Source organism: Ictidomys tridecemlineatus, chromosome 1 (assembly GCF_052094955.1).
Source record: "Ictidomys tridecemlineatus isolate mIctTri1 chromosome 1, mIctTri1.hap1, whole genome shotgun sequence".
Lineage (NCBI taxonomy): Eukaryota > Metazoa > Chordata > Mammalia > Rodentia > Sciuridae > Ictidomys > Ictidomys tridecemlineatus.
Window position 1 is genome coordinate 23,793,299 of NC_135477.1, and position 24,196 is coordinate 23,817,494.

At 53.1% G+C, this 24,196-nt stretch overlaps 1 protein-coding gene across 7 annotated transcripts in view; it reads left to right on the top strand.

The window, feature by feature from the left end:
* Window positions 1–24,196, top strand: part of Sh3pxd2a (SH3 and PX domains 2A) — a 219,364-nt gene that overhangs the window by 117,431 nt on the left and 77,737 nt on the right. For 4 of the 7 annotated variants that reach the window (XM_078015409.1, XM_078015529.1, XM_078015474.1 and 1 more), the window contains exon 6: window positions 17,281–17,309. In XM_078015409.1, the coding sequence (XP_077871535.1) occupies window positions 17,281–17,309 (29 nt within the window). Of the gene's footprint in view, window positions 1–17,096; window positions 17,310–24,196 lie in introns of those variants that run through there. The other 3 variants (XM_078015641.1, XM_078015718.1, XM_040273226.2) reach the window with 2 other exon arrangements.

Here is a 24,196-nt window from a genome sequence, read left to right on the forward strand (position 1 = left end):
GCAGGACAAGCCCACTGAGACCTTGGCCTCAGGAGCGCCCCCTGTGCCCCCCATGCCCCCCCCTGTGCTGACTGTCGTGGGTGAGGCTGCTCCCTTCACCCCTGTCCTACCAGGCACCCTGCTGGCACTGGGAACTCTTGGCATCCCACATTCCTGTCCTGGAATGGGAATTTGGGTAGAGAACCAGCCCACCCCATGCTTGCCTGAGCTCTGGCCAGACCCTCATGAGCCGGACGGTTCAATGCACCCTGCTCATCTGGTGAGGGATATGGGCCAACCTGTCCTTGCAGCTACCCCGTAACCTCCTCCCTCGCCTCTGGCCACTGCACAAATAGCTTCTTTATGCTGATGTTTGAGAGAGCCAGCTGGATCTAGAGGCTGTGGGTCCGAGGGAGGCTGGGAGAAGAGGGGCATGGAATTTTATGTAAGTAAATCCTTCATCCTGGGTGGCCAGGTGGCAAGAAGGTGCCCACAGGAAACCATCTACCCAACTTGAAAGGCACATTAGCTCTGTGGAGCAAGGACTTCCATGGGTCTACTGCCGTGCTGGGCAGACAAGCTGGAGAGGAGTGGATTCAAAACTGTCTGGGCTCAGCTCCTACAGCTAAAGCCCACGAGGACCCCCTCCACGGACAGCTCTGGGGACCGCCTCCGGGTTTTCAGTTCTCCCAAGCAAGGGCAGAAGAGAATTATCAGGGAAGGGTCCTGTTATGGAGGAGTAGCTGGGTCCCCCATTACTTTCTCAGTCTCATGCTTTCTGTGTTTCCCTGAATCCTCAGCCCTGGGTGGTTGGTCCTGGTGTGCAGGTGCTCAAGGTCCCCACATGCCCACTCCTCACTCCCAAGGCCCACAGTGTCCTCTGAGGCCTCTCAGAGCCCTAAACCTGCTCTGCTATTGACTCGTTCCTGGTGGCCTCACTTCCCCTGAACTCATCAGGGCTGCCCTCTGAGCAACTGTTCCCTGGGCAGAACTGGAGCTACAGCCTGGGTCGTGGGCTATTTGGAACAGGGATCTCTGTTGCCACCCAGGCAGGAAGCACTGGGTCAGTCAAGCACTTTTTGAGTATCATTGTGAGGTGTGGGGACTGGACACAGCTGAGTCCCCACCTATGGGAAACAAAGGGTAAGGACAGCATTAGCAGGAACCCCTGTGGGAGGAAGCAGAGCATCATAGGTGCCGGCCAGAACCCTGGCTCCTCCAGCTCCCTCTGAGTGGCCAGGGAATTATTGAAACTCCCAAAACCAGAGTTCCCGCACATTTTAAAATGGGGCTGAGCACAGCGGCTGATCCAGTGGGGAAGACAGAAAAGAAACAAGTGGTTATGTAGGTACAGGGCCATCTGCATCAACAGGCCAGCCTGGGCAGGTGGGCAGGGGGCTTCCTGAGGAGGTGGCATCCAAGCTGAGACTGAGGACAGAACCAGCTCCTCAAGAGGGGGTGGCAGAGGAGGGCCTCCAGGCTACAGGGAGTCCCAGAGGCTGCAGTGGCTTCCAGGATTGGAAGAAATTCCGTCTCCCTGGAGGATGAATAAGGGGATTTTCTGAGAAGAGATGGGCCTGAGGCGTTCATTAACCATTTCCACACTTCAACATCAGGTGAGAGTGCAGAATCTGGGGATCTCCAGGGTCCCCCCTGCCGCTGACGTTCTATGTCTTTCTGGACTAGTTGGCTATTATAGTGGTCCAAAGAGGCAGCAGGCAGTGGTCTGGAGTGGGACTGCTGGCTGTGGGAATGGGAAGCATTCATAGACAACTGTACCCATTTTGGCAGGCACCTTCCCTGCCTATTGAGTCCAGCAGCCAGGTTGGATGGTCACTTTGAGCATCATGGAGATCATGCAGCCCCTTCCCCATCACAGGTTCTTTAACCTGGGTCTTGAGCTTGCCTGGAGTTCCCACACCATTCCAACTTTGCATCCCAAGCCACTCAGTTTGAGACATTTGTGTGTGTGTATGGCTCCACCTGGTGGCAATAGTGGATGTTACAGCTACAGAGCCTGCGGATCCAGAGGATTGTCTGGCAAAGGTGTGTGCCACAGCTTGAGCGTGATTTGCCTTGTTTAACCAGCAGTGCTCTTCTGTGAGGCTCATGATCTTTTTTAAAAGTGAGAATTAGTTGCTCAGATTGGTTCCTTAACCTCTCAGCTAGTAAGTGGCAGAGGCTGCATCCAGAACCTAAGACACCCAACACCAAGTCTGCACCCCAGACGACCACACAGGGCTGCAGGAAAGAGAAGCCCTTGAACCACACCAGGGTGATGAGCTCTAAATTTCAAAATGAGACCTTTCACCTGACAAAAAAGGGCGCCCTGCTTGGTGTGGTGACCGGGAGCTGCTATGCTGAAGGTTGAGTGGAAGGGACGTTCTATGGATAAGGATCTCTTAACGAAGATCCAGTCTCTTGCCCAGCCACAGCCCTGAAAAGATTCAAAGCTCAGGGCACCCCCAGGGCCAGCCCAAGCTCCCCACAGCAGCTGGTTGAGACTCTTCCCTTAGCTCAGGGGGCTCTCTGCTCTGGAGCCAGACCTCTACAGAGCTGGTGGGTACAGGCTCCCCTGATAGAACGGACAGGGAAGCTGGTTCTGGAAGCATCCAGAAAAGCCAATCCCCCTCCCACAAATCACGGGCTGAGCCCTTAATCCCCCTCCTGCCCTCTAACACGAGGCCCATTTGCCACCCAGAGAATGGTGACTCACAAGGGCCTGCAGATGGCCTTAGGCAACATAGCCCAGAGCTCCCACGAGAGGCTGTTTTGGTGGAGCCTGGCTCAGTGATAGGACCAGAGGGAGATTTTTTTTTTTCCTAAACAGCCTTATTAATGTATAATTTACATACTATCCAGTTTACTTGTGTTAAGATTCCCTTGTGATTATGCATTTCTAGTTGTGCGGCCATCACTACAGTCTAATTTCAGAACATTTCCATCACCCCCAAAAGGATCCCAGAGGGAGGTTTCAATTCATTCAAAACACCAGTGTTTGGGAGCTCCAGTAGCGTCCTTCCCTCTGCTTCTACCTGAGAAGACAAAGTGCATGTGTGCAGGTACTGAGCCTGCCCCACCCACTCTGGCTGCTAGACCGCCAGGAATTCTAGCCACTGCTCTGTCCCTTGCACAAACCGCTCCAAAGCCCAGGGACTAGGCCAATCAGATTACTGGTACAGCCCTAAGGTGGGCTGACCTTTGAATGGAGGCCCAGGGTGGAGGGGATATGTACCCATTTTGGCGGGCACCTTCCCTGCCTATTGAGTCTAACAGCCCAGTTGGGTGCTCAACTTGAACTTTATACACAGCCCCAGGTAGTTAGGCTCCCAGAACGGCAGAAAAACACCTCAAATGCAATGCTTAGTCTCACCAAACTTCTCAGAAGGCCAGTAGGCACAGGCAGCAGACTCACAGGCCAAGCCACAAAGATGCCCAACTTGTACCCAAGTGGCAGGGGTCCTGGCAGCCCAGTTATTTAGCAAAAAAATGAGAAGCTGATTGTCAGTTTGGTTTCTTATGATCATTTTTCCCTCTCAAGATGCTCCCAGGGAAGAAATGGCAGAGTGGTTAAGAGGAGTGGGGCCTTGGAGTTACTGGTCTAAGCTCAGATCCTGCTTAGGTCCCTTGCCAGCTGTGTATCAGGTGTGGCAACCTTTAACCCCCACCTAAACTCCGCTCACTCACCCCCATGTAGGCTGCCTGCCCCACTGCTGCCCCCGCCTCCAACACTGGGCCTTAGGTGTGGCCCATACCAAGGATGTAATTCAGCAGCTCAGCATCCAGCTTCCCAGAGAAGCTGTGGTTCCCTGAGGACAAGGACGGCCTCTGTCTGGGCCTCACTGTATTCCTCCAGACAACTGAAGGCTGAGCACAGTAGGTGTCCAGTAAATAGAGGTGGATGACTCTGAGCCTCATTATCCCCAGGAATATGACAGGGACAATAGGAGTTATTGTAAGGTCTAGAAGGGTAACGAGAGCTATTTTTTGAATGCTCACACGGGCCAGCACTTTTCTGAGCAATATACCTGTTTTAACTCTTATGTTTACACCTAACCTATGAAGGGGGGCAGTTATTTCCCCCAGTTTATTCATAAAGCCGCTAAGGCAGAGAGGTCACATGACTTGCAGAGCTGGTAAGTGGCCACGATGATCTGGCTTTTTGCCACTGGCTCTTTCTGGCTCTTCCCCATCCTGCCATGAAGTTCAGCAAGTGCTTGGTACAGGGTGGCACATGGTGGCATGGGGTCATAATGACCGGGACCTGCTGGTACTAATGCTATTGTTGAAGAGCAAAGCCAGAGACACAGATAAACAAGGCCACAAAGCAGCATCCTGCTGGCTGCTGTGTGGCTGGGCGTTTCTGGAGCCATTGGAGCAGGATGTCCTCGCATCTCTAGGGTGCTGTCCCAGTGAGAAGCAGGAGTGGGAGGTCACCTCCAGTCCCGGTCTTGAGAGCATAAAGTTCCTCAGACATCATCCATCCAGCCCTGGCAGGTTACCCGGCCCAGACAGGGGGACAGATTGGCCTGAGGTCAGAGACGCTGCACCAGCCTCAGGCATTTTAGCTCAAAGTCCAGGGCTCTTCCTGGCTATTGGAGCATCTCCACGGCTGGTGTGTTGGAGGCTGCCCACGGGCCCAAGGTGAGCTCCTAAGAAGACTTGAACAGGAGACAGATAGGAGGGCCACTGATCTGCCTGGCCCAGAGCAGGAGCTATGCCATGCTGGGGTCTGACTCCATTAGGCAGAGGCAGATTCCAATTAGAGAAGCTGGATCCGCAGGCTGAAGAATGGAAATTCTAGGGGCACCTCGGCCTGGGCAGGAAGGGTCACCTGTGGACCTAGCTACCTGGTCAGGGACCTCAGAGACCTGCATGGCTGCAGGCAGCTGCTTTGGGAGCCCAAGGACAAAGGACCTATCTCCCCCATGTCAGCTCCCACCCTGCACTATGCCCAGCCCTACCAACCATGAGGACTTATTGGTCAGGTAGGGGACATTTCATGTCCCCTGAGACACAAAATAATTCCTGGAGAGGTAGGTGTCTTGGTATGGAATCCTCCAGAAGCTGATCTCAGGATGAGGATTCAAGTTTGTCTGGGAGGTGAGAGCAGGAGCCCACAGTGCGGTGTAAGACAGGAAGGGAAGCAGCGGGCGCCAGTCACCAGCTTTCTCCTGCAGGGCCACCGCAAGGGCAGGGGCCAGGGCATCCACACACCCGTTTCCAGCCCTTCCACACAGTAGCCAGAGGGGGCTTGCCAAAGAGCCTTGGTGAGATCAACTCTGGTGGCTTTCCCATGTGCTTCGGGTAACTTTCAAGAGCCCTTGGTGTCCTGTGACTGGGGAGCCTGGTCCCCAACCCCCACCTCCCTAGCTCCCAACCTTCCCACCTCTGCCATCTGCCGCTCATGTTCTCCTTTGCCCCTCACCTCCTCACACCTTGCCTTTCCTCATTCAGCCGCCTTTCCTCTTTGTTCTCTGCATGGCTCCTGTGGCAGCGCATCAGTTTGCTGACTTGGTCGCCTCTGCTCCCCAGGGGCAGGAGTGAGGCCGATTTCTTCTAACCTGTGACCCTGAGGCATGGCACCCAATAGGTGCTCAGCACATCCCTGTGAACTGGGAGAGTACCAGGACTAAGTGAAGCAGCTGGTGAAGCAGCTGGCTGGTGCTACAGGGAGGGCACCACCCCCACCCCCACCCAGGGCCCACTCCCACTCAGCTAAGGCTCCAGGCTGAGACCTTTGTCACTCGCTGACTGTGGAAACCAGCCTGTGATCACCTGAGGTTGTTGCTGGCCAAGGTTATCAGGAAGTCCCACCTGGAGGAGGCCAGGCCCTGCATCTCTCTTCCCAGGAGGGCAGCACAGGGACAGTGGCTGAACATGAGGCCATCAAGCAGGTCCCTTGGAGATGCTCCAGCGGGGGGGCAGAGGGGACCTGGGAGAGGGTGTGGGACCTGTCGGGGCCATGTGCATGGGAAAGGCTGTCTAAAAGAGCACCTCCCAGGGGACTTCTGTCAAACGGGGATAAGGGAAGCTGCCACATAGGCACATTGTGAGGACACAGACTAAAGTGTGTCCGGGACTCGGCTTGGTGCTTGGCAGAGGGAGAAGGCTCCACAAACGTAGAGCTCTCGTCATAACAGCCAGGGAGTAAGAACACCGACACCAGACGGACTCCCCACCCGCCTTTGGGAGGGCCACGCAGGTGGGGCGAGCCACTCCGTGGTGGCTCCATCTAGATCTGGCCCATGGCTTCCCTCCCCTGTGTCCACTCTGGAGTCACCCTGGGGCTCAGGCCTGCTCCTTGGCAGCAGAAGCTCCGAGGACATTACTTGGTGGAGGATGGAGGCAGAGGGCCAGGGCTGGCCGGCTGGCCTCTGGAATGGTGTCCCGGTCAGCAGCGACTTCTCTATAGTTGCCGTCGTGCCCACCCAGAGAAGAGGGTGCAGCGTGGACAGGACACAGGTGGAGGAGGACAGGGACAAGAAGGGTCACCAGGGCTCCCAGGTTGCCCCTCCTGCCACAAGAGGGACACAGGCCTGTGTGTGGCAGGGAGCTGGTGACATTGCCAGAGCCCTCAGCCAGAGGCCTCACCTTGGGGATCCAACAAATCAGGTGCAGCATTCACCCCACAGCCAAATAGAAAGGGTGACGATGGAGAGCAACAGGAACTTTCATCAGCGTGGTTCTCCCTGACAGCAGAGGGGACCCGCATCCTAGCCCTGCTTTAAGGGGCTGACAGTGACTTTGGGGTTTTACAGAAAGGGGGGGGTGCCTAGCTGGGGGCTTTACACAGTCTCTAGAGCTGGGAACCTCATCAGGTGAGGCCTGCCCATCTGTACCAGGACCCGTCCAGTGAGGCCCAGTGGGCATGGGAAGGTCACTGTTGCCCGGGGGTGGGGGTGGGGTAACCTCCACTCATGGTAAGGTGCTGCCAGTGAGACCTGTTATTCCTGGAGTCCAGGGCGGCTCCAGGCAAAGGAGACAGAAGCAAAATGGAGGCAGAGATGCCAAGGTTTTTTTTTTTTTAATTTTTTTTATTAGTTGCTCAAAACATTACAATGATTACATATCATACATTTGATTCAAGTGGGGTATGAATTCTTTTTTTTTCCACGTGTACAGATTGCAGTATGAGATGCCCATCAAACGTTTGTAGGTGAAAGTGAAGTCCCTGAGTCCGGGTTAAGGTGGGACCCAGTCCAATGACCTTATTTTTACAGTCAGGGAGAGTAAGGCACAGAGAGGGCTGCCCCTGCCCAGGCCACACTGCCGGTTCAGGCAGGGCCAGGCCTGGAATTCAGGTCTCGTGGTCCCCGGGCGGGGCTGGCCTGGTGCAGGGTCCGTCAGGGTTCCCCGGGAGAGCCCTCTCTTCCACACGCCAGGAGGCAGTCCCCAGACGATTGGGAAGCCCCCAGTCTGGCTCTGGAGCATCCCCAAGTTCCATGGGCACCCAGGCCCTTGGCTGAGAGCCCCTTTGTCCTGCATTTGGAGCGCCCGCTGCGGGGAGCGTGGCAGCCGCCTGCTCTTTGTGGAGCAGCCTCATTAAGTCCGCCTCTTGGCCCAGCAGAGAGGGTGTCCAGGCTTGGCCGGTCGTTCCTGTTGCCTGGATGAATCAGTGAGGGCCCAGGTCCTTGAGAGGACCATCAGCCTGGCTTGGGCTTCAGTCCCCAGCTCTGCCACACCCAGTTCTGCCACCAGCCAGCCCTGTGGCCTTGGGCTTCTTCATCTATGAGACACCCCAGGGCCCGTGAGGCTAAACTCCCCAGGGCCTTCCCTCCCCCAGCAGCCCTGCCCACCTTCCTGGCCTCTCCCTTGTGCCTCTAAATGGGAAGCAGAGGGCCCTTGGCCCAGCTCCCATGTCCCAGCTCAAAGTTAGACCAGGACTCGGGAGTCAAAGGCCAGCAGCCCAGGAACAAGCCCCAGGCCTGTGCTCAGCAGCGGGGCCTGGCTGTCTGTCTGTCAGTCACGCAGACCCGGCACACACACAGCTGAGGCTGTGAAGCTCAAGAGCAAAGCAGTCCTCTGTCTCCCCTGAACAATCCCCACGTTGCCACCTCAGCAGGGAAACCAGGTCCAGACTCTGATTATCAGTCACGGAGGTGATGCCACCGCTCTCCATGGGAAATCTCACCCTACAAACATCGCCATGGGTTCTCCCTACAAGTTCCTTCTGAAGTCTGAGCCAGCTCCCCACACTGTAGTCCAGCCCCAGCTGCATGTCCTGCTCCCCCTGGTGCCTGCTTCCCTGAGCTGTCCAGGCCCTGTGTTCCTTGTGTGACCCCACATCCATTCCTGCCTCTGAACCTTTGCTCACACTATCCCTTCCACCTCCAGTCTCCTCCCCACCTCTGCTCTAACCTTCTAAATACGCCCATCTTCCAGGGGCTGGCTCTAGTCCTCCATTCTCTAGGCAGCCTTCCCCCAACCACCCCAGACCACTGGGATGTCCCCGTCCTGAGAATTCCTACACACACACTCTTTGACCAAGTTTTGGGACAGCTAATCACCTTTGTTTCCTGCATGTTTTTCTTGTATCTTCAGTGTGCTCTTTAAAGCAAAACTGTTGTCTTCTGCTTCAAGCACAAGAATGCGTCCACAGCAACCTATAGATGAATGATGGATGGTGGATGGATGGTGATTGATGGATGGATGGGTAATGGAAAACGGATGGATGGAGCATGGATGGTGAATGAAGGAAAGATGGATGATGGATGAAGGATGGCTGCTGGATAAATGGAGGGACAAACAAATGAACTTGAAAAAAGACAAGAAGGACCTCCAAACATGGAGGGCCCTTGATGTCCTTATCTCTTGGAACTTCACAGTTGAAACCAATTACCACATTTTGTTGCCAGTCCTTCACTGGGTCTGGCATGCAGCCCCCCAGAATCCAAGGAGCGGAGGCTGGCAAAATTTGAAGTAGGATCTCAGGTAGCCTTGCAAGAGACCCACAGCCCTCCAAGGCAATGGGCTGAATGATCAGTCTCCGCCCTGTTTTCCCTCTAGGAAATCATCTGTCTGTTTCTGCCACTCCTGCTTCCTAGATCTTCTCCCTTGGACTGCATGTCAGAGTCCCCTTCTGGGTGGGACTCCTTGGAATGTGCATGGGTAGGAATCCAGGCCTATCTGTTCTCAGGGTCTGTGGTACCCTGAGATTGCAGCCAGGGTCTTACACAGTCCATACCCACGAAGGTGAGCTGGTCAGCACCTGCCATATTTTGGCAACCATCCACCCTCCAAATCTAGCCTTCTTATGAACCCAGGCTGTTGGCTGAGGTCCTCTCCATGTGCCCAATAGTGTCCTAAAGTTTTGCCCGTTATCCCTCTTAATCTCCATAACAACGCTGTCAGATAGGAATGACTTATCCCCCTTTACAACTGAAAGTACAAAGAGGTTAAGTAACTTGTCTGCATCATGGAGTCATAGGTGACCGACTAAACCAGGGTTTGAACCCACCCCTCTCCCTCTTAGTTCTCTGCTCTGAGGTCCAGACAAGGTAGAGTCCATCCCTGGGCTGGAGACATTCAGGACCTTTGCTTATAATGGTGGGACAAGTCAGTGGAGACAGACAGACAGACAGTGCTTTGTCCTTTCACTGTGGATGGAGAAGTGGTAGCAACCCTCTTGGATGTTTAGGACACAAGCTAAACTCCCAGGGGGTTTCTGGGGTCTGGGATAGCCATAGCATTCAGACTGTCTAGGACACAGACTGGGGGACCCAAGACCCCTTCCCTCCCCCAGGAATTCAGCATTTTCACCCAGGCCAGGAATCTGGCCTCTCTGGGCTAGCCGCAGGGTCACAATGGGGCCCATTCTCAGAAGCCAGGAAAACACAGGCCCTGCAGAGAAAGGATGGATTCTTGCTAAACACAAGAGCCCTCAGTGCAACAATTTAGACCAGGGCACAAATGGGGGCAAAGAACGGCATTCATGCCCCTCTTCTGTCTTGCCTGGAGGTCGCTGCCTCTCCAGACCATTCCGTGAAAAGGCCCTCAAAAGCCAGAACAAAAGCCTGGCTTGGGGTTAAGAGGAGCGGAAAAAATCCCCTGGCTCTCTCCAGACCCCAGCTGACCTGAAGCCCCTTCACTCAGACCCTCCTAACTTGGCTTTGGAAGAACATGCTGGTCTTGCTGTATGGGTCTCCCAGAGGATTAGAATCCTTACAACAGCTCCATGGGTCACTGGGAGTCACGTCTTTTAGGAGTGGACAATCTTAAACCCAGAGGATTTGTTGGTATTTTTTAAATTTTTCTGCCACAATAAGAAATAAATTTCACATCACAACCCAATACAGAAAGATAGGTAGGTAGTCAGACACCTGAAACCAGAGCTTCACAATACAGCCTGCCCATGAGGGACTCCTTGATTATTTCTTATCTATTCTGTTTTTAAAATGCTTGTTGGAAGCTGGGCATGTAATTCTTGCACCTTAGGAGGTTGAGGCAGGAGGGTTTAAGTTCAAAGCCAGCCTCAGGAATTTAATGAGGCCCTAAGCAACTCAGCGAAATATAAAAAGAATTGGAGATGTGGCTCAGTGGTTACGCTGGGTTCAATCCCCAGTACCAAAAAAAAAAAAAAAAAAAAAAACGGAAAAGGCTTGGCAGTTGGCAGTGCACCCTGTAATCCAGCAACTCAGCATGAAGCAGGAGAATTGCAAGTCTGAGGCCAGCCTTGGCAACTTAGTGAGGCCCTATCTCAAAACTAAAAAGGGCAGGGGGCATAGCTCGGTGATAAAGTGCCCCTGGGTTCAACAGCCCCACCTACAAAAGGAGCTCAAAAAGTGGTCAAAATCATGAGGATGTATCTCCTTCAGGTTAACCTCTGGCCAAGGTTGTGAGCTTTCTCTCCAGCCCTCCTACTCTAGTGCCCATGTCCCCAGCCACCGTGTGGCTCTCAAGGTCACCCCAAGTCAGCTATCTGGCACCCAGCCAGTCTCTCGAGCAGTTCCCAGCAGCAGCAGGCCCTGCAGACGGGCATCCCAGGCCGCGTGGCCAATGTCAGCCAGCAGACAGCAGGGACAGAACACGGGACTGGAAGTCTATGTGTCCTCCTCTGCCAAGGCGCTTGCTGTGGAGGGAGAACCGGGCGGGAGCCCCAGGCTGTGGGGCTCAGTCAGAATGGCACTGTCAGGGACTCCGCCCCCTTCCCAGAACTGGGGACACTGGAGTGGGCTTTCCTCCTCCCTCCCTTGCCTTAGCTCCCGCCTTTGCCTCTCACTCTGGGAACCTTGACCACAGGATGGCACCTCCTTTCCCCAGGGACAGCCCTCTGCCTGCTGCTAGGGCATCCCCTCCTGCAGCTCGGTCCCTGGCCGGCAGGCCTATCGGGAACATTCTGGGTCATGGAGAACATTCTGGGTCAGGACTGTCCATCTAGCCTCAGGAGCCTGGGAAAGCCACTTAAACCCTCAGATTTGAGTCTCCTCATTCATAAAATGGATTAATACTTGCTCTGCCTACTTTAGAGCACTGAAGGCCAAATACTGGATACTGGGAATTTATTCTTTCTTTCTTCTTCTTCTTTTTTAACTCTCTGGGGATGGAACCCAGCGTCTTACATATGCTAGGCCAGCAAGCTGCTACTGAGCTACATTCCTAGCAGAATTTTCCAGGGGAGGGTGAAAGAGGAGAGTCAGTGCAAAAGCAGGTGGACAGAGGGCAGGAATTAAATACCCTTCACTCTCCCACACCAACTGCTGCACTTGAATGCCTGGAGAAGGAGCCCATCATGTCTCAGCAAGAGAAATGAGAGGAGAAAAAAAAGAAAGAAAGCAAAGGAAGAAAGCCACTCCTTCCAGGTGTGTGCTAGCACGAAGATGCAGGGCCTGCTCCGGGGAAGGGTCCATATGTCCTGTTAGCCCAGCACAGTGCCAATAATCCCAGCTACTCTAGAGGCTGAGGCAAGAGGATCACTTAAGCCCTGGGGATTAAGATTGGCCTGAGCAATATAGCAAGACCCTATCTTTCTCTTTCTTCTGGTGCTGGGGATTGAGCCCAGGGCCTTGTGCATTGGAGGCAAGCACTCTACCAACTAAGGTGTATCCCCAGCCCCAAGACCCCATCTCAACACAAAAACACTAGGCTCTCCCAGTGTTTGGTACTGGACAGAGACCAATGATTGTCTTGGTGTCCGTGAAAACTCTGAAAGCAGGAATAGGATCACCCAGCTCCACCAATCTCTTACCAATATCCAGAGAGTTTCAGGGATCCGTAGGGTCCAAGTTTTGATTTGTTTTGCTTTGTTGGTACTGGGGATGGAACCCAGGGGCATTCTACCACCAAGCTACATCCCAGGTCTTTTATAGATAATTCCAGGGGAAATTGCTAAGGCTGACCTTGAATTTATGATCTTCCTGCTGCAGAATCTCAAGTTGCTGGGATTACAGGCATGAGCCACTATGCCCTTGTAGTAGCCAAGTTTCAACAGGCTTTTGCCATCTGGGTAGCAACTAAGGCTGGACACAGCGTCCAGGTATGAAAGAAGAATGAATGCTATCAGAGTTGATTCCTACACTGCGTGTCCCGCCAGGCTGCCCCGTTCTGCATGCTGCACACTTTCTCCTCCTCAAAGCTCAAGGTTCTGTGACTGTCCTCATCCTGCATTTGGAGAAATAGAGGCTCAGGGATGAAAGAAGTACCTCAATAGCTCGGATTAGAACTGCAGACTGGCTGTCCTCATGCAGAGCTGATGCATCTCCCAGGAGGAAGGGCCTAGGGATGAATGCTGTCACATGGGGTTGGGGAGTAGGGCTCTAGGCGACCTTGGATAGATTCGAATAGGGTGCTGGGTTGGAGGAATTTCACCGCCTCTCTTCTCTAACCCACCAGACCTGTGGACCATCAGTCACAGTTTGTCCAGTATAAGCCCTGTAAGTTCCATGTTCCTGTTTTCTTGGTTCCATTGGTCACTATGCCTATGGTCTTAGTCTGTCCCTGGACCAGCTGGGGAGAAGGCCAAATGGCCTTCAAGACACAGGCTGGGAGGCCTTTTCAATTACATTAGCTTCCAGCATTGCTAGAGGGAGACGCTAGCCCTACCCTACCCTCCTCTCTTCCTATGGCTCAGTGGGAGATGGTGATTCAGCAGCAAGTCGGAAGGAGGCTAGACTGTGACCTCCTGGGAGGGGAGTCACTGGTAGGATTGGGGCTGTCAGCATGGCTCATGGCAAGCCTTGGAGCAAAGAAGGGTTGTGGGAGGGGGTCTTGAGCTGTGAGGGAACTGGACCCCAATAGAGGGCCTTGCCCTCCTGCCCAGGCCAGGACTGGTTGCAAGGCCCTTGGGGGTGAGTGTGCCAGGGGCGGGGGCACATGGTATGTGAGGGTTGGGGGGATTCCCAGCCTCTGGATACCTAAGCTGCTTCTCAGCATATTCGGCAGCTAAAAATACAAAATGGCTTTGCTAAAAGGTGCCCAACCGGAAACCTCTAAGAGGTTTCCTATTAGGGCAGCGCCTGCTTGGGCTGGAGGCCAGATACCGAGTGAAGGATTCCTCGGCCTGCCATCCTGCCATTCAGTCTCAGCCTGGCTGCCCCCACCACAAGCGCTCAGCCTCACTCATTAACCCCACGTGCTTGTCAGGCCCCAGGGCTCTGCCTTCCACTCTGGCACCCACTGCTGGGGGGAGGGGTGTTCACTGGGGGTTTGCCCAACCCAGCCCTCCCTGACCTTGACCCAGTTCCCCAGTCTCTAAACCTTGTTTTTCTCACCTGCAAGAAGAAGAGACTGCTCCACTTGCAGGGAGCGATAGAGAAGCCCTTGGTGGGGTGGGCTCCCCACTCTGGTTGAAGGCCAGGCAGGCTAAGGGATTTGTCTGGAAGCTTCTTTGGCTTGCCAAGCACACTGTTCTTACTTAGTGTGGATGTGTCTTAGGGGTGGCTGGGGCCCAGTGGAGATTATGCAACACTGGCGAGCCTCAGAATCCCCAGGGAAGCTTTCTGGAGATGAAGGTAATGGGGGTGGGGGTTAGCCAGCTTTCTAGATGATTACATTGAGTGGCCAGGCTGAGACTTACCGATGTGGTACTTGGCACAAAGCCACTCGAGGCATATGAGTTATGTCCCTTGTGCACTCCGGAGCCTCAGTGTACTCCCCTGTCACAAGGGAATAGCCTCCCTACCTCTCTACTGGGAGCTAGAAGAGAATCCTGAACAGCCCACAGCTGCACGAACAATGGGGAGAAGGGGGCATTACTGTGAGGAAGTGACCCTCTGTCTGGATTGCTGGTGTCCCCAGGAATGTCGGGTGGCTGTGAAGTCCCAAGCCCAAGAGTTTTCTCCCAGCAGGTCCAGCAGGAAAATGGTGGGACAGAGAATAGCTCCTCATTGCCAGTCATTCCCTGCCCTTCCCTGGTGGCCCAGCCTTGCTCAGCAAAAAAACCTGAAAAGCTAATTCCCTCCTTGGGCACAGAGAGCCCCCTGGGTGGATGCAGCCACCTGATTGTCATCTCCTCCCCATGCTTGAGCTCCAAGACAGCATTGCCAGGCAGACCTGGACAGTGTCTGCCCAGCCTCCCTTCTGGCTCAGAAAGAGGAACATGTTGGTTGGAAGTTGGGGGATTCCCCCTCCCCCTTTCCTGATGCCTTTTGGAGAAACAGTTTTAACAGATTCTCATCCAGCATTTTTTATTCCTGCTGGTAGGTTTATAAATAACAGCCCTTCCCCCCATTGGGTGACCTTGGGCACTGCTAAACCTGTTTCTTCATCTGAAAAATGGGGATGATAACCCCTTCCTCTTAGTGTGGCTGGAGGGTTGGCATACCAAGGGGGTTCTCAGACAGGATGAGGGGGAAGAATAGGGATTAGAAATGAAACTTTTTAGGGTTGGGATTAGCTCAGTGGTAGAGCACTTGCCTTGTATGTGTGAGGCCCTGGGTTAGATCCTCAGCACCACATAAAAATAAATAAATAAAAATATTGTGTGGGCTGGGGATGTGGCTCAAGCGGTAGCGCGCTCGCCTGGCATGCGTGTGGCCCGGGTTCGATCCTCAGCACCACATACAAACAAAGATGTTGTGTCCGCCGATAACTAAAAAATAAATATTAGAAAATTCTCTCTCTCAATCTCAATCTCTCTCTCTCTCTCTCTCTCTCTCTCTCTCTCTCTCTCTCTCTCTCCCCTCTCTCTCAAAAAAAAAGAAAGTTCTCCCCAAATGCAATTAAAAAAAAAATATTGTGTCCATCTACAACTAAAAAAAAACAAAAATAAAAAAAAGAAATGAAAAACTTCCTAGACTTTGTCCTAGCATTCCAGTGTAACGGGCTCAGAGCCCAGACTTTGGGAAATATAGGAGATTGTGTATGGGAGTGTCATCCCTGGCTGTACAGGTGGATTACCTTGCAGCTTAACAAGCACCCAGTGGCCTAGGTCATCCCTAGGCCTCTAGAATGGGAACTCAGAGTCTTCATGAGGTTGATGTTGGCCTGTGATCTGTCCCTTCTCCAAGAGACTTCCTTTCCAGCAGGCAGATCTAGTTGACTAGTTTGGACCAAAGATGGACAGCAAGGAGGTATTTCCTCCAGTCTCCAGATAGACCCCATGGCAGCCTGCCAGTGTCTGCGTGCTAACACAACTTCAGCACTGTAAGCCAGGGCACAGTGGCACATGTCTGTAATCCCATCGACTCTTGAAGCTGAGACAGAAGGATCTCAAGTTCAAGGTCAGCCTGGGCAATTTAGCAAGACCCTGTCTCAAATAAAAAGGGCTCAGTGATAGAGCACCCATCCCTGGGTTCAATTCCCAGTACTGCAAAACAAAAACCCAAAGCATCTCAGGGGTCCAGAAGTTCAGTTTAGGAAAGCCACTCTCCTTCCTGAGTCCCTTGAAGATTGGGGAAGGTGTGGGGGCAGGATTTGGGAAACCTGCCTGATCCTGAATCTGGGTTAATCTCTCCCTGGAGGACATGGGAGCCTCCAAGCCAGGAGTGGAGGTTGGGAGGGGTAAGAGTCTAAGGTCATCTAACAGTTATTTTTTTTTTCTTTCATCTCCCTCCCTCTCCCTCCCTCTTCTTCCCTCCCTCTCTCCCTCTCTTTCCCTCCCTCCCTCTCTCTCTCCCTCCCTCTCTCTCCTTCCCTCCCTCTCCCTCCCTCCCTCTCTCTCCCTCTCCTTCCCTCCCTCTCCCTCCCTCCCTCTCCCTCCCTCCCTCTCTCTCCCTCTCTTTCCCTCCCTCCCTCTCTCTCCCTCCCTCCCTCCCTCCCTCTCCTTCCCTCCCTCTCTCTCCCTCTCTCCCTCTCCTTCCCTCCCTCTCTCTCCCTCTCCCTCCCTCCCTCTATCTAACAGTTGTTGTCAGTGATAGATTTTCAATCCAGTACTCCTTCAGAAATTCAACCCCCATCCCTACCACTCCTGGCCTCCCAGTTACCCCTGCAGGGTGTTATACCCCACCAACTGCCCAGATTGCCCAGCCTTAGCCTTTAAGAAGAAAGGCTGAGTTCAACATTGACCCCACAGCCAGTGTTTATCCTTCACCTTTGCTGGGCCCAGGAGAAGGTGGTGGGTGGGGGAGGAAAGGAGCCATAGTGTGCCCTAAGGCACACTTTAATCTAAGGGTCAAGGGGGTGGGACTTCCCTGTAAATTCTGGAAGGCTGAGGCAGGAGGATCACAAGTTCAAGGCCAATCTCAGCAATATAGCGAGACCCTATCTCAAATATAAATAGCTCAAAAATAAATAGCCAGGGAGGTAACTCAGAAGTGGACTGCCCCTGGGTTCAATACCCAGTACCAGAAGAAAAATAAAAATAACAAGGTCACACAAATCTGTTAAGGGGCTGGGGGTGTTGAGGAAAACGCATCGAGCAGGTGACATTTCAGTCGTGACTAGGAGACTGAGTGGGATGGGGCAAGTGATGGAAAGAACTGGGAGGCAGAACGCTCCCGGGGTGGGGAGCCGCATCACAGCGCAGGTCCGGGTCTAGGTGTTAGCAACCTGCTTCTTGGAGCCTCAGTTTCCCTGCTCACCAAGTGCTTGGGCAGCGGCTTGCACTCCCTGGTCCTCCGAGGATGGGGAAGGTGAACCCTCGTTGGCGGGCCGGGCTGGGGCGTGGCGGTCAGGGGTGCAGGCTGCGGGGCGGGGCGATCGCTCCCGGAGGCCGGGCTGGCGGGGCCACCCGCGGGCAGCGCCGCGCGCAGTGCGTGCAGCTGCGGAGCGCTCGGCTTGCTGAGCCGCGGGCATCACATGAGCAGAGGCGCCGGGACCGACCGCAGCCCGCTCGTGGGTGCCCCGGCAGCCTGAGACCCGCAGCCCTAAAAATCTAACCCGCCGAAATCTAACCATGTCTGTCTGTTGTTGCTTCTTTTTCAGAGATTATGGCAGTTCCAAGAGGAAGTCAGGTAAGGGAGCCTCCGGGCGTTTTTCTCTCCAACCTCTCTGCCCCTTGCATGTGCCCGTCTGATCCTGCGGAGGACTTTCTGGGGGGTTGTCCTTGTCCGCTGGCGCTTTGGTCCTGAGAAGCCAGGGATATTCCTTGTGCCCCCTCCTGAGCCCTTGCCCCCTGAGATCTCTCCCACCGGGTCCCCTGGGCTCCTGGGTGGGAGCGGGGGTGGATGCATGGAGAGTGTGGGGTTGTCTCGTGACGGGTCCAAGCCCCCACAACGATGGCAGGCAGATCCCTCCCCCTTCCCCCGGGCTGCGGTGGCCACTGCTGGGCAGCTCCTTCCCGTGGTGCGGCGGTGATGGAAGGGTTAATATAGAGACGGGCCTTCCCCCCCCCCCCAGAAGGGAGATGAGGACTGGAAAGGAGTCATCCTTGAGTGACTTGAGTTTTTAGCGCCTGTATGGTGGACCTTCCCCACCCCCAGATTAGAGCGCGTTCTCCTTGCTGCAAGCTGGGGGCTCGGCTTGTTGGCGGGCGAGACGCGTGGGAGGGGGCAGCCGGTTCTGCGCAGGCCTAACAGGTGCCCAGGCCCTCCCAGAGTTTGCGAAGTGGGCGGAGACTAGGAGAGCGAGGTGGGGCAAGTCCACTGGCGGACGCTGCGTGCTGTGCGCTGACCGCTGGGGTCAAGAGTTCTCTAGGGGTGCGCGAGACTGTTCTTTCAAATGGCAAATGCAGGGGTGTGGGGTGTGGTCCCCAGGAATTAGGGCTCTGTGTTCTGGGGGTGGGGCAGGGACAAGCTGGAGCAATCTATGTTACCCGTGTGTGGCCCATTATTTGTGAGATGTTGCATCCTTGGGCAGCCATCTGAGGGGTCTGGCCCTTGAGAATGTAGGCAGTGACTTGCGGCAACGGCTCTTGTGCCCAGGTGCCTTGGTCTGGGTACAAGAAGAGGTTCGTGTGCCTCGAATGATAGCACACAACTGCCATGTGAATTGGGATAGATGTAACTGCTGTGTTTGTGAGTGTGAGTACCGTTTTTATGTGTTAAGCATACAAGTGCTTGCTTACCTGCTCATTGGGAGGAGGAAAGTTGTGCAGTGATGTGTGTGTTGGGGGTGGACATGTGTCCTCCAGATAATTGTGTGCTCAAGGGGTACATTTACTTGTCTGGGTGTGAAGGCTAGGGGTGTGTGCCAGTGAGCTGGGCTAGATCTGGTGGTGGGGGCTGGAGTCTGTATTCAAGTGTATTTGTGTACCTGTTTGAGACCCATCGGTTGTGAGGAGAGGTGTGTCCATGACTGTCAGGTAGGTGTCTCGGGTTCAGGTTTGCCCGCCCACTGGGGCAGAAGGGCATTTCCTCTTATGAAGAGGAGGGTGAGGAGCTGAGGGACTGTGGCCTCATCTCAGCTGTCATTCCAGGCAGAGCCCATTTGGGAGAGCTGAGAGGGAGGGAGGTACAAGACTGAGATTGTGTAGTGTCATGACACCCCCCCCCCCAAGAAACCTGCCCTGGGCCTCAGAGGTATAGTATACTGGTTGAGCCTGAGTTCAGATTCTTCCTGTGCATGACCTTAGGCAAATTTCTTAACCTCTCTGTGCTGAAGTTTCCTCATTCTCTTTAAAACAAAGATGATAATAGAATACATGTCACATGCAAAATATTAAAGAAGTTAATGTGAAATAACCCCTAGCAAAGGGTTTGTGGATTTAGCTCCCCGGCAGAGTGTTAGCTTAGCCTGTGTGAGGCCCTGTGTTCAATTCTCAGCCCTGGGAGGGGGACTGAGGAGTAGTCCCTAGCACATAACTAACTACCTAAGTTACCAGGTAGACACCCTCATTGTCATCATCACCTTCTGAAGCCCTGGGACCTACTCCTGGCTCAACTGTCATCTTAGACAAATCCATTTTCCACTCTGAACCTGTTTCCCCCTGAAAAAGCTAGGTCCTCTGTCCCTACTCCACACCCCAGGCTCCTACAGCTTAGCTTTTGAGTGGCTTCCTAAGCAATCCAGGGCCCCACCCAAGCTGCCTCCCCCAGGAAAATCCTCCTCCAGTTTCTGTGCCTTCTGCCTTCAGGCCAGGAAAAGGATGGATGGAGAAATTTAATTTACATTTGGTATGCTTATGATAATGGCCACTTAGTGTCGTGGTAGAAAGTGCCAGTGCTGGAGCCAAGCAGGAGAGTCTGACTGCTTTTGTCTGTGACCTTGTGCAGATTTCTTACCCTCCTGTACCTGTTTTCTTAATTGTAAATTAGGATAACAGTTATGCCTACCTCTTGATGGTTAACTGTGTGTGTGTGTGTGTGTGTGTGTGTGTGTGTGTGTGTGGTTTACATGCTAACTTGAATGGACCATTGTCCCCAGATATTTGGTCAAGCTTTATTTTCAATGTTCTGTGAGGCTGGATATATCCTGTGAGTATGTCTCTGGGTGAGATTAACGTTTAAATCAGTGGATTTTGAGTAAAGCAGATTACCCTCCCTAATGTGGGTGGGTCTTATCCAATCAGTTGAAGATCTTACTAGAACAAAGACACCCTACTCCCACCCCCAGCAAGGAGTTCTGCCAGCAACTTACATTTGAACTCTGCTGAAGCTCTTTTTCAGGTTCCTACCTACCAAACCCCACCTTCAGTGTTCAAATTCGCCAACACTCCATACCTAAAATAAATCTCTTTTTCTCTATGTCCCCATGATATTGGTTCAGTTTCTTTGAAGAACACTAGGTAAATTTCACCTCTTGGTAATAGTGAAGGCCAGCTCCATTAATATCCATAAGTATGCCTAGAACATTGCCTGCTTCCTAGGAAGCTCTCCCAAGGTGCTAGCCGTTATGATTTAATAAGCATCTACTATGTGCTAGGAACTTTACATGTTTCCTCACTTGCTACTCTGAGTGATATCACATGGTGTGTGGGGGGGTTCCCATTTTGTAAATGAAACCTGAGGTTCAGAGGGGGTAACTGCCCAGAGTCCTGGGGAAGTATAGAATTGAGTGCATGTGTAGGGCTCTGCCCTGCTCTGTAATGAAGCTTCCTAGAGTCATTGCTTATCTTCCCACCTTGGCCCCATGAGTGCTGGGACCACAGACGCTCCCACCATGCCCTGCTCAAGCATAGAGCCTCTGAAGCAAGGGTCAGACAGGGTGGACTCAACTGAGGAGGCAGTTTGCAGCCTCATGGAGGAGAGGGAATGTGCCCTAGAAAACTGGAAGGCAGCGAGCGTGGTCCCACAGTCACCTGTGCTCCTCCCTGCCATGAGCCTGATTGCTCCCTGTACCTCCCCCTCTCAGGAGCTGCTACCATTCACCTGTTGTTTAAGTCCATCATGTAGGGCTCCTGTGCTTCTCTGACCTGCCAGTTTGACCTCCAGAGCCACCAGCTTCTCCCACCTCCACCATCGCTAACCCTCTTTCTCTAGAAGGCCCCAGCTTCCTACCTGGTCTCTGCTTTCACCTTTACCTGTTCCCGTCCTTCTCCACATCACAGCTAGGGGGCGCTCATACCAAATAATGCACTTGACTGCTTGAATTCCCCCAGGGACTGCCCTTATGATTTGGCCCTTGCCCGCCATCCTAACCTGGCTTCTACCGTCTTGTGCCCCCATCCTCACCCCGCACACAAAACCCCACTGAGTCCATCCTGCTCAGACGCATGGTCACCCTCTGTGCCTTAAACACATCAAGCTCATTCCTCTGTGACATCTTGAACTTCCTGTTCCCTCTGTCTGGGACGCTCTTCTTCCATCTTTGACATGGGCTGATCCCTTCTTAGGATTTCTGCTTTATCATCACCTTTCAGCAAAGCCACGCCAATCCTCCACTGTCTGGCTGCTGTCTCAGGTCACTGCCTCCTTCTATATCACTGGCCACCCATCAGTTGTCTTGTGGGTTTTCTTGCTTACTGTCGCCTATCTCCTCAAGAGCAAAGACCTGGGCTGCAGGGCTTTCACCAGCACCATGGCCACTGGCTTGTTGAACAGGGGAGTTAACAGAAAAATGAAGGTGTCCCTGAATGCCACCTGCCAGGGTCAGGAAAGAGATGTCAGTCTGCCTCAAATTGGGGACATTGGACAAAAGAGGAGTTTTCCTGATGTGGGGCAGAGTGCTGCACACTTTGACAATCCAGAGAGAGCACATGCAAAGAGGTGGCCGAGGAGGACTAAGTGTGGCTTGTGTGCAGCCCAGATAGCCCAGATACTTCAGTTCACACGGAGCGCCAGCTGTCCGCCAGGCACTCTGCGAGGTGTTGAGGTTATAAAGATATATCTGGTGCTGGGGCTCCGTGGTAGAGCACTTGCCTAGCATGCGCGAGGCACTGGGTTTGATCCTCAGCACTGCATAAAAATAAGTTTAAAAATTAAAATATATATCTTTCTGAAGCCACATGGTCACCTAGCCAGGGGCACAGCAGGTGCAAGGACCCAGGGTGGGTCTGCTGGCTGCTCATAGGGCTTGTAACCAGAGTGGAGAATCGGGGATGGCAGGGTAATAGGAGTGAGAGCAGAGATGTGACTAAGGGGGGTGAGATGGAGCAGCACCCACTGAAAGGGCTGAAGGCCATTTGAGGAATTTTGACTTTCCCTGAGTAAAATGAGCCACCAAAGTGTTCTGAATTGAGGGGTAAATGTGATCATCTGACTTTCTTCTTCTTTCTTTCTGGTCCTGGAGATTGAATCCAGGGGCACTTTACCACTGAGCTACTTCTCCAGCCCTTTTTATTTTGAGACAGGGTCTCACTAAGTTACTGGGGCTTACCTTGTACTTGCAATCCTCCTGCCTCAGCCTCCTGAGTCACTGGGACTACCGGAATGCACCACCTCACCTGGTGTGATCTGATTTTGATTATAGAATGATTTTTCTGGTTGGTAAGTGGAGACCCACAGGGAGGAGACCAGTAGGGATGGCAGAGGAGTTCAGTGGAGGGTAAGACCGTTGGTATTGGGTGGACCTCACTGATGGGATGCGTGGAAGTTGAGAGGCATCTGAGTCACTTGCCTGAGTTCCTATTCTCAGGTCCCCAGTGTGCCAGTCACATAACCCTGGACAACTCTTTCACTTCTGAGCTTACCTGTTCTGTTGTGTCAGTCAAGGTGGAAGAGAAGTGGAATCAGCAGGGCAGAGATTTTAAGGCCTTTATTGTAATGACTGGCGTGAAGAAGGGCAGGCTGGAGTGCAGGTGCAAGCTGGAGCTGATTTCCCCAGGGAGATGTCCTCAGGGGAGCCTCAGCCCCGTCCTGGAGGCCTCTCACCTTACTGGCTCAGCCCACCCATTTATTAAGATAAATTTCCTCACTCAAAGTCAAGTGATTTAATCACAACTTCAAAACTACCTTCCTCAGCAACACCTGGATTAGTGGTAGCACACCTGGGACTGTGGCTTGGCCAGCTTGACACCTAACACTGACCATCACACCTGTAAAATGCATAGCCGTAGAAACAGTGACCTGGCAGGGACATTCACGTTCCGAGCTCAGTGAGCTCAGTGAGGCAACGCACTTAGAGGGTTTTGTGCCATGCCAGGCAGCGGGGGGGACCTAGTGTTATTATCTATGAGTGCTCCCCAACTTGAGAAGCTCTCCTGGAGCCCAGAGAGGCCAGAGCAGGTCCAAAGCAGGGCTTCTGCAGACCTGTGAAGAGAGGAACCCCCCCACCCATCGCACAGCCTTGCAGGAAGCTGTGTGGAGTTCCGAGACCAGCCACAAGGGGGCGCAGGTGGCCAATGAGCCTCTCAGATCGTCGTGGCCCTGCGACAGCAGCCAGGCAGAGGGCCAGGTGCTCCATCCCACCAAGGAAGCTGTGAGGAGCTCCAGCTCGTTTAAATGCAAATGAGGTTGGTTGCTCAAGAGTGTTGCAAGTCTGTTCTCTTAGGCAAGCGTCGATGTTCCTCGTGAAGTCCTGTTTACTTTATGTTTCTCCTTGGAAAAGCAGTGAGCTCAGCCCCGCTGCCAGGCAGCATCATTAATTGGTGTTATTGGGCTGAGGTGATGAGATCAGCGTTGATGCTGTTCCATTGCGAAGGAGCAGAGTTGCTGGGGTTGAGTGTTTAGGTTTTGGCATCAGTCAAACCAAGCAGGGTTTGAACCTCACTCTGCCCTGAGTTAGCTTTATTATCATCTTATTATTGATGGGTTATGAAAGAAGGGGAGAAGTTGACCGTATTTTAGACTGGAGAGTCAAAAGATTCATCTGGGGGCTGAGAGTGTGGCTCAGTGGTGAAGCATGCTCCAGGCCCTGCGTTCCATCCCCAGCACCATCCAAAATAAAATAAATTGCTATAGAAGAGAATGTATGTTTAAAAAAAAAAATCAACTAGCATGTATTTCCATTCTCTGAGCCCCAGAGGAGACAAAACTTACATGCAGTCATTGCTGAGTGGTCTGTCAAGTTAAGAATACAGGGTTTTCCAGACACAGGGAGCATGCCTGTAATCCCAGCAGATCACAAGTTCAAAGCCAGCCTCAGCAGCAGTGAGGCTTTAAGCAACTCAGTGAGACCCTGTCTCTAAATAAACTACACAAACGGTTTGAGATGTGGCTCAGTGGTTGAGTGCCCCTGAGTTCCATCCCCAGTAATCAAAAAAAAAAAAAAAAAAAATGCAGACTGAAGCAGGAATGCCTAGTTTCATATCCCATCCCTGCCTGCTGTGTGACCTTGGCAAGTCCTTAACTTCCCTGTGCCTGGGTTTTTTAATCTGTTAAAATGGAGGTCATGGGAGCACTTTATCAGGCCATGTGTTTGAGGCTGGAAATGAAAGTAACAAACAAGAAGTGCCTGCACTGAGGAAGCCTTCACCCGGTTACATGGTTTTTATAGGGCCTTAAGCAGGCTAGGCAGCAGGAGAGGTTAACTTCCATCTGCAGAGCTCCACCTTTGGTTCTTGTCCCCTCCAGCAGCAACTCAG